This window comes from Helianthus annuus, chromosome 2, assembly GCF_002127325.2.
Source record: "Helianthus annuus cultivar XRQ/B chromosome 2, HanXRQr2.0-SUNRISE, whole genome shotgun sequence".
Classification (NCBI taxonomy): Eukaryota; Viridiplantae; Streptophyta; class Magnoliopsida; order Asterales; family Asteraceae; genus Helianthus; species Helianthus annuus.
The window spans coordinates 156,556,623-156,567,278 of NC_035434.2; the positions used below are offsets into that span (position 1 = coordinate 156,556,623).

Here is a 10,656-nt window from a genome sequence, read left to right on the forward strand (position 1 = left end):
TCTGGATGACACTTACTTCTCTGAGTGGAACGGATGGGTTGCTTAAAACCTCTATGCGCACATCCTTTGCTAGGTGCTGGAAACTTGTTGATGCGAGCTTACTCAGCGCGTCTGCTGGCTTGTTCTCGCTTCTGTTTATGTGATGCACCTTGTAGGAATAGAAGGTTTGTAGCAATGTTTTTGCTTGACTGAGATAGAGTGCCATGACGTCCCCTTTGGCTTCGTATTGGCCGTTGATTTGCCCCGCTACTAGCATGGAGTCGACATGCGCTTCGATGTGTCGGACCCCCATTTTGATCGCCAATCGTAAGCCAGCTAGGAAAGCTTCATACTCTGCTTCGTTTTTTGTGCTTTTAAAATCCAGGCGGATGGCGTACGTGAATTCATGTTTATCGGGGCTTACCAGCCTTAGCCCTGCGCCTGCTCCATCTTCGTTGGACGCTCCGTCGGTGTATAACAACCATGGCTCTTCCGTTTGCTTTTTCTCAGCTTTTTCCATTGCTTTACATTCCCTTTCTTTGTCGTCCGGGACTTCGGTCATAAAATCCGCCAAGACTTGGCCTTTGATTGATGGTCGCGGTCTGAGAACCACGTTGTGACCTCCCAGTTCTATTGCCCATTTGGCTAGCCTTCCTGATATTTCTGGCCTTGCAAGGATGTTGCCGATGTTGTAGTTTGTTAGCACGTGGATGACGTGATTGGCAAAGTATCTGCGCAGCCGTCTTGAAGCGTGGATCAGTGCAAGGACTAACTTTTCCATGATTGCATATCGGGTTTCTGGGTCGGTCAAGGTGCGTGACACATAATAGACTGGTGTCTGGATACCTTGACGATCGACAAGCAACACGGCTCCGACTGCTCTATCGGAAGCGGATAGGTAGAGTACCAAGGGTTCTCCTTTGTTTGGGGCGGTTAGTGTTGGTAGTTTGATGAGGCAATCTTTCATCTCACGGAACGCACTCTCTGCTTCCGGAGTCCACTGAAACTGGCTTTTCTTCATACAGTTGCGCAAGGTTTTGATGAACGGAAAGGATTTTGCGGCATGATTAGCTAGGAAACGATTGAGCGTAGCTAGTCGTCCTGCTAACTTTTGCATGTCTTTGATGGTGGATGGTGAAGGCATCCTTTCTATGGCTTGGACTTTTTCCGGATTCACCTTAAAGCCATCTTTTGTGACGACGAAGCCTAAGAACTTTCCTTCCTCCATACCGAATGAGCATTTTGCTGGGTTCAGCTTGATACTCACACTGCGCAGCGTGTTGAAAGTTTTCTGGATGTTCGCCAGCACCGTGCTCTCTTCTTTGCTCATAATTACCAAATCATCCATGTACACTTCTATGTATTTGCCGATGGCGTCACTGAATGTTTCGTTCATCAATCTTTGGTAGGTTGCGCCCGCATTCTTCAAGCCGAAAGGCATCTTGGTGTAACAATACAGCCCTGTCGGCGTGCGGAATGCGGTCTTATCTTCATCTTGGACAACCATTTGAACCTGGTGATACCCCTTGTAGCAATCAAGAAAGCATTTCCACCTGAATGTTGCTAGAGAATCGATTTTTTCGTCTATGTCTGGTAAGGCGTAGCAGTCGCGTGGGCAGGCCTTGTTTAGGTCTTTGTAGTCGACGCACATTCTCCAGCTGCCGTTTGGTTTCTTCACCATCACTGGGCTTGCTACCCAAGTTTGGTATCTGACTTCTCTGATGATGCCTGCATTTAGTAGTTCCAGTACTTGCTCTTTCATGGCGTCATGCTTTATATCGCCCAGGTGGCGCTTGGCGTGCACCACTGGTTTTGCGTTTTCTGAGATGTTTAGACGGTGCTCTGCAATGTGCCGTGGAACACCAACCATGTCAGCTGGTGTCCAGGCGAACACGTCCATATTCTCGTGTAACAACTTCTTGAGCGCTGCGCGTGTTAGATCGGACATCGCTGGTCCCAGGGTAACTGTTTGTTCTGGGTGAGCGCTGTTCAACACCCATTTCTCTGCCTCTGCGCGTGGCGCTGGTTTACTTGCTTTTGTAGGCCTTATTTCATCTGTTGCTAAGACTTCCTTGCTTGCGTATATCAGTGCAATGCCTGTTTCCGTTGGGAATCCGACGGCCGAATGTGGTGCAGAGCAAATCATACTGAAGTCTCCTTGGGATTCTCTTCCTAGGAGGATGTCGTGTCTTGAGTGTGCAGGCAGCACCATGAACGTGACTTCTTCTGTTCTTGAATTTCATCCGTCCGAAAGTAACACCGGGAATGATATCTGTCCCAGGGGAAAGACGGCCTCATTGCAGAAACCAGTTAATGGGTAGTCTACTGGCTCCAAGCGCGCCTTGTCCTCCTGGTCAAATTGATTGAAGCATTGTTCGTATATGATATCCGCGGTGCTCCCCGGATCGATGAAGATGTAGTCTGTCTGATAATGACCAATCACTCCTGGGATAACTATTGGTCGTTTTTCCCTTGGGCCTCCTCTAACAACTGGGAAGATGACTTGCTTCTCTCGCCACGAATCATCTTGTGTGCGCTTGTTGTAATTTTTCTTTGGTCTTCGTGGACCTCCTTGCACCATGTGGGTTTCCAACTTCCTGAGTTTTTTGTTATCTGGCCCTTCGTCTCTTCTTTGGATTTGGCGGTAATCGCGCTTTCCGCCTTTGACCAGGTGAGTGAGCTTTCCATCCCTTAGGGCTCTTTCAATTTCTTGCTTCAGGCTAAAACAGTCGTCGGTGAGGTAGCCCGTATCCTTATGGAATTCACAGTAGAGATTGGGATCTTGACCCCTTTTGTTGCGCATCTGTAGGGGTGGTTTAAATTGGTGATTTTCAGTGGCCAATACCTCCGAAGGGGTCTTGGTTAGTGGCGTCCACTGTTTCTCTCTGTTTTCTCTCTTTACTTCTTTTCTGTGTGCTATCTGATTGATTGTGTGTTGCGCATCTTCTCTTGGTGGGCTTCTTTCTCTATGACTGGAAGACCTCCATGACTGGCCTCTGCCTTTCCTGCCGTGTCGGTCATTGGAGTTATGTGCGCGTTGACGGTGGTCGTCACCGGTCAACTGTTTGTCTGTCTGTGCTATTGTTTTGGCGGCCTCAATGAAAGTTTCCCAATCTTTGGGTCCTCCGTCTCTTCCTTTCACGCGCTTGATCAGATCATCGCAATTGACTGCCCTCATGAAGTGTGCGCGCATCATTTTTTCTCCCACATCTCCAATCTCCAAACATTCCTTGTTATATCTTGTGATAAAATCTTCCACGCTTTCGTGGTCTCGACGCCATATGTTTAGGCAATCTGCTGGGTCCCTGGCGTGCCTCCGCTGTTGAGAGAAGTGTGCCAGGAACTTCTCTCTGAAGTCAACCCATGATTTAATTTTTCCTGCTGGCAAGCTGTCGAACCAGACGCGCGCTGCGCCCACGAACGTTTGTGCGAACATGTGACACCAAGTTGGTAGGTTCCATCCACCTGTTGCTCCTGCGCCTTTGAAAACCTGGAGATGATCATCCGGATCTGTCAGTCCATTGTATTTGCCAACGTTGTGTGGCAGCTTTGTTTTGTCTATAGCGGCTGTGGCAATCTCCTTGATGAATTTCGAATCTTCAGCCATGTCGTCTGGACGATAGCTTAAGGTATAATCGTGTTCTGCCTTTGGGTTGTACCCTGCGCGCTTTGCGGGCTTGTATGCTTCGTGCTCTGGATGAAGTCTGCTAAACACTGTGGTTTCCCCTTTGTATGTAGGGTCGTCTTCTTCTTCATCCCATTCTGTGTTCATATTGCGTGTGCCCAAACGAGCCTGGATCGGTTTTCTTTGCGAGTTGGGATTTTGCACAAAGTTGCTTTCTGTTTCGCCATAGGTATCGCGCGTGTCGTGCGCGCTTGGTCTTCTCACATTTTGAACTGGTCCTTTCTCCGGACGTAGGTTCCACGCGTTAGTCTGCTGAGTTGTATGTGTACTCAGAGACCTTGGTTGTGGAGTTACAAATGCTGACTGGTTAGCTTGTGCTTGGAGTAGAGCTTGCTGTACTCAGAGACCTTGGTTGTGGAGTTACAACTTTTGAAACTTATACCATTAAAATCTTAGTTTGGCAAACCACATAACCATTTGTGTATTTAACTTGTTATATTTATCACAACTTTTTACGTGTTTCAAACCCGTCAACTTTTACTATGTCGTGTCAATCATGTCAAGTTGAATTGTTGAATCCAGACACATCTCATATAGTTATTTGTGTAAAACACATCAATTCTAACCTAGAGACAATTAAATTCGTGTTACTTAAACATGGCATGTATAACTCATTTATCTAAACAAACTGATGAATTGTAACCAAGTTTCAAGCTTATTAAACGTATTGACATGTTGTGATAAATGAGCGGTAAAGTTGTTGGCCTCAGACGAATTCTTTCATTTGGAGGTGACGAGACAACACGTTTAATTAAATGAATTAAACATGTAAACCTAGATGACATATGTATTAAAAAGATAATATTAAAAATTTCAAAACCATCTCTGTATACATGGGTGAAGCTTTTAAGGGGTCACCCCCCCCCATGTTTTTTTTATCAGTAGTGTAAATTTATGCGTATTTCGTTCGAAAATTGTATATACGTATTGAGTTCCCCCTCCCCCACAACTGATTTTGCCTGAAAATTTCCTGCCCACCTGATTTTCTGAGGAGGTGTTTGTTTTTTCTTCAAACATCTTCAAGGGAGCTGATGTCTGCAGGCGCGCAGACGTTACCCTTGAAGATTGTTTGTGTCACACCCCAACCGATAACAGAAACATTGGAGTGAGACGAAAACAAATCGCTCAAAGCTTCATAACACTAAATTGTAACAATGATTAATAATTCAAATTCCATAAATTCTAAAGTCAATATATCGTTCAACAAAATAACCAAAGAGTGACAAATGTAGCAACAAAACATGTAACATAATTAATTGTTTATTGATTAGGCGTGTTTCTATGTCCACCCTGTTAGGGCTGGATTTTTACTATAAGTGATCCTTATACGTGATCCTAACCAGTGATCCTTGTTTCTTTGGCAGGCAGTGATCCTCAGCCGGACTTCAGGATCAGGATCATGGGACGTTATGGTGATCCTTATACTAACGGTCACCTTCGCTTACTACAATATTATTTTGCAGGAACATCTAGCAGGATATGCTCTAGGCATCATGATCAAGGAACGCGTTTTCACAATTATGGCAAGAGCTAAATTGAAGATGGACGTTGTACCGGATATGGAAACTTGGCTTGATCTAAGAGCAGCAATTTAGGCTAGATTATCTTTATTTCTAAAGGGGTAATGAGCTGATATTTAGTCATTTTTACCTAAAATAGGTCACCTACACATGTATAAGTACCACCCTTCTTCATTCGGAAGAACACACACGACATACGACACAACTCTCAAACACCTAGACACTCAGTGATCCTTGTACTCAGCTCATTACTATCCGAAGTTGTAACTACATTTTTATTATATTGAAGTTGGTGATCGGTAGTTGCCATCACCCGAGGTTTTTTATGCCGGAGATCATACATTGATCAAGGGCTTTTTCCTCGTATAAATCATTGTGTCTTTGCATCCTTTATCACAGAAGTGATCCTTTACTTTCATAGTTAACCAAGCATCATACCCCATTTACATAAAGTTTGGTTACATTATCCTTGTGTGATTTTTGACCAAAACAGTTTGGCGCCCACCGTGGGGCAATTGGTGCTTCATTCATAAGAAAACCTTTTGTTCGAAATCGTTTCATAGAATTACATGGCTTCATCCTTGAAAAACATGTCCACGGCGATGTCTGCAGTCACCTCGTCTCAGAACACTCTGCCTCCTCCACCGGCAGGATCCCAGAAGAATGCTGAGAAGAAACAAACTCCTACTAACTCTAAACCTCCATCTTCTTCTGCTATGAATTCTTATATTCCCAGTACTAGTGATGTATTTACTTTGATTTTGCAGATGAAGGATCGTATGCAGCAGCAGGATGAAACTAATGAAAGGATCCTCAGGGAAATGGGAGATCTCAAAAGACAGAAGAAAACGGCAGAGGATCATTCTCCATTGATGCCCAAATCCTTGAGCTTTGATACTCCAATGATTACTTCTCAGCCATCAGGAATGCCAGACGTGCAAATCATGGGAGAATCACGAGGATTGCACCTCGGATCGACAGCAATGACTCAGGCATCAGGCTCACACTTCCAGCCGGCAGGATCCTATCCCCAGCATATGGGATCCTTCATGAATTCGGGAGCCTATCCGGGAGCACAGCAGCTTCAAGGATCCTACTTTGTTCCAGGATCATCCCAGGGTCAAGGATCCTCCTTTTCTCCAGGATCATTCCAGGTTCAAGGATCCTCCTTCGTTCCAGAATCATACCAGATACCAGGATCCTCCCAGCTGCCAGGATCCCTAAAAAGTTTGCAAACAGGAAGTCTAGATGTCCATCAAGGGGACTTCATTCCAATGCAGACCATTGCTTCCACTGGTCCCTCCGTTGTTCCAGAATCCCAGCAATATGGATTCCCTAACTTGAACCCAATGGGAGGTAACACTTTAAATAATTATCCTACCACTAACCATGGATTCATGCAGGATACAGGTACCAATCATGCTATGGCCAGGGAGTTGCAGAAGCTAAAAGATATGATCTCAAGTGTTCCAGGGGTAGTCAAGCCTATCCCAGAGATTGCAGATGGAAGCCACAAGGTATCTCGCTTTGCACCACCAATTTGTGATGCAGAGGTACCCAAAAGGTTCCATATCCCTACTATGAAGCTGTATGATGGTACAACGGATCCAGAGGAGCACATAGCACAATACAGGGAAAGGATGGAGATCAATCCTATCCCAGAAAAGTTGAAGGAAGCATGCCTATGTAAAGGATTTGGATCCACTCTTACTGGATCAGCTCTTAAATGGCTGCTAAGTCTTCCCCCTTACTCTATTACTTCATTTGCTAATTTAGTTAATTTATTCAATAACCAATTCTCTTGCAGTAGAAAATTTGAAAGATTAACTAGTGATTTGTACAGGATAACTCAGAATCATAACGAATCATTAAGGGATTATATAACTAAATTTAGTAAAGAATCCTTGGACATTCCCAACTTGGATTTGGCTACGGCTGTTGAAGCCTTCAAAATGGGACTGCTTAAGGATTCACTATTCTATGATGATCTTGTTATGACACCATGCAGGAACTTAGATGAAGTAAGAACTCGGGCACTCAGGTTCATCCGGCTAGAGGATGACAAGAGGATCCAGGAGAGACAAGTAGGATCCTCAAAACAGGAGAAGCAAGGATCCTCCTTCAAGAGCAACAAATTCAAATCCTACCATAGAAATGAAAATAAGAATGTGCATGCTGTTGACCAGGAAGAGGATGATGAAGAATATCCTCCAATCTCAGAATATTGTTTTTCTGTTGATAATCATGAACTGATCCTTGCAATGCAGAACCTAGGTGAAAAAGCTAGGTGGCCCAGGAAGAATGATAAACCATCCGGGACTAAAGACAAGTCAAAATGGTGTGCATACCACGAAGATTTCGGGCATCTAACTGAAGATTGCATAGCCTTAAGAAAAGAAATTGGATACCTGCTAAGCAAGGGGCATCTAAAAGAATTGCTGGGGAGAAAAAAGCAAAGGACCCAGGATCCTGAAAGGATCCCCGAAAAAGCTCCAGCACCTCCGGCAAATGCACAAGTGATCAACTTTATATCCGGAGGATCAGACATCTGTGGTACATCCTTTTCAGCGGCCAAAAGACATGCAAAAGAATCAAAAATGGATAATGGAGAAAGGCCTATTAGAACCTCAAGTGTCTCAGAAGGGAAGATGATAACATTTGATGAGAATGATCGCATTAACATTCAGGATCCTCACCATGATAGTTTGGTGATCACTCTCTTTATCTCTAACCATTTTGTCCGCAGGATCCTTATTGACGGAGGGAGCTCAGTGAACATTATCCAGCTTGATGTCTTGAAGAAGATGGGAATCCCAGAATCAGACATCACACCCAGATCCTCCGTGCTTGTAGGATTCAGTGGGGAAACGAAGAAAACTCTGGGGGACATCAAACTCCCAATCTACGTGGAAGGATTACATAATTACCAAAAATTTTGTGTTATTGACTGTTTATCTTGTTGCAACGTTATCCTTGGCAGGCCTTGGATACATGACATGAAAGCAGTTCCATCTACCTACCATCAATGTGTGAAGCTCCCTAGCCCATGGGGGATAATCAAGATCGACAGTGATCAGCAAGAGGCTAAGGATTGTTATACCTCATCTATGAAGCCAACCTCGAAGCCAAGGGAACAATAGCAATTACAGTATCCTCCAAGGAATGTCTTGGAGGCAAGGGAACAAGATGTAGATGAAATCCTCTTGGATCCTAGTGATCCTGAATCAAAAATCTATATCGGATCAGGGATCCTTGGCAACATGAAAGAAGACATGATATCCTTCCTCAAAAGAAGAAAATCTACCTTTGCTTGGAAACATGAAGATATGACAGGTATATCTAAGGATATTATTACTCACAAACTTGGCATTGACAGGTCTATCAAGCCAATCCATCAAAAAAGGAGGAAGTTTGCACCAGAAAGGAATGCCATTATCCAAGAAGAAGTAAAGAGACTACTTCGAGCAGGTATGATCAGAGAGGTAAAGTATCCAAAATGGTTAGCCAATGTGGTTGTTGTCCAAAAGAAAAACGGAAAGTGGAGGGTATGTGTCGATTTCACTGATTTGAATAAGGCATGTCCCAAGGATCCTTTCCCATTGCCCCACATTGACTCCATGGTGGATGCAACAGCGGGGCATGAACTGTTAACTTTTATGGATGCATCATCTGGATTCCAACAGATCCAGATGGAACCATCTGACCAAGAGGATACAGCCTTTATGACCCCAACCGGTTTATATTGTTATATTGCCATGCCTTTTGGACTAAGAAATGCAGGTGCAACATATCAAAGGCTGGTAAATATGATGTTCAAGGATCAAATTGGAAAAACTATGGAGGTGTACACAGATGATATGGTGGTCAAGTCAAAGAAAGCTGAGGATCACCTAAGGGACTTGGAAGAAGCATTCGATATCCTTGATAATTATAACATGAAACTTAATCCTTCAAAATGCCATTTTGGTGTTAAGGCAGGAAAGTTCTTAGGATACATGGTAACCCAGAGGGGCATTGAAGCAAGCCCGGAACAAATCAAAGCATTAATAAATATCAAATCTCCTGCCAATGCCAAGGATGTTCAAAGACTGACAGGCAGGATAGCAGCCTTGAACAGGTTCATATCGAAATCCTCAGAAAAATGCAAAGAATTTTACGATATCCTAAGGAAGAATAAGAAGTTCGAATGGACTGAGAAGCATGAGAATGCTTTACAAGCCCTAAAAGAGTATATGTCCTCAGCACCAGCATTAGCAAAACCGGAAAAAGGAGATGTGTTATCCTTGTACCTGGCGGTATCCTCAACCGCTGTAAGTGCTGTCCTTGTCAAGGATCACGAAAGTACACAATATCCTATCTACTATGTAAGTAAAAGTTTACTTGATGCCGAATCCAGGTACTCACACCTCGAAAAACTTATTCTTGCATTAATCATGGCATCCACTAAGTTAAGGCATTATTTTGAAACCCATACTATTGTTGTTAGAACTAACTTTCCAATTAAGAATGTCCTCAGGAAACCAGAGATGTCAGGAAGAATGGCTAAGTGGGTAGTAAAGCTTAGTGCCCATGATATAAGATATGAACCAAGAACAGCCATTAAATCACAAGCCTTAGCTGACTTTGTGGCTGATTTCAGTAGTGATCTACAAAAAGAAGCAGAATTGGAGGTCCAGCAGCTGGATGAAACCAAGGATCCTTGGATATTACACACTGACGGATCCTCAAATATCAAAGGCACAGGGCTAGGGATCCTACTAAAATCGCCACAGGGGGACATAATACCCCACTCCATAGCCTGTGAGTTCCAAGCAACTAACAATGAGGCTGAGTATGAAGCCTTGATTGCTGGCTTACAAATTGCTAAGGATATGGGGGTAAAGTATCTTAAAGTATATGTAGATTCATTATTGATCATTAATCACTTTAACGGATCCTATGCTGTTAAAGGTGAAAAACTAACCAAATATTTAGAGATAGTCAAAGAATTGGCACTCTCTTTTGTTTCTTTCAGCTTGACACAGGTACCAAGGGAGGAGAACACAGGGGCTGATGCATTGGCCAACCTAGGATCATCCTTGAAGATTCCAGAAGATATAAGTATCCCTATCATCCATATCCTGGCTCCTGCTATTGAAAATCAGGTGGCCATGGAAATAGAAGAGGATACTGCAATGATCCCTAGCGAAGAAGCCCAATCTTATTCAGGATCATGGATCTCACCAATCATGAAATACTTGCAACATGGGGAGATTCCGACGGGAGAAAATCCTAGAGCTTTTAGAATTAAGGTATCTCAATTTACAACTTTGAATAATGTATTATATAAGCGATCTCTTGCAGGACCATATTTGAGATGTATCGAGGATCCTGAAATCGAGGAAGTGTTGAAAGATTTCCACGAAGGAGATTGCGGAAACCACACTGGGGGCAGGGCATTATTCTCAAGGATCCTTAGAACAGGATACTACT

At 43.6% G+C, this 10,656-nt stretch overlaps 1 protein-coding gene across 1 annotated transcript; it reads right to left on the bottom strand.

Moving 5' to 3' along the window:
• Positions 1 to 2,218: 2,218 nt before the first annotated feature.
• LOC110898779 lies at positions 2,219 to 3,751 on the bottom strand. The gene has a single exon (XM_022145625.1). The coding sequence runs from the start codon at positions 3,749 to 3,751 to the stop codon at positions 2,219 to 2,221; it is 1,533 nt and encodes a 510-aa protein (XP_022001317.1).
• Positions 3,752 to 10,656: the final 6,905 nt, after the last annotated feature.

What these genes read in the sequence shown, in the direction of transcription:
- LOC110898779 (XM_022145625.1), bottom strand. Translation starts at nt 3,751, where the DNA reads ATGAACACAGAATGGGATGAAGAAGAAGACGACCCTACATACAAAGGG.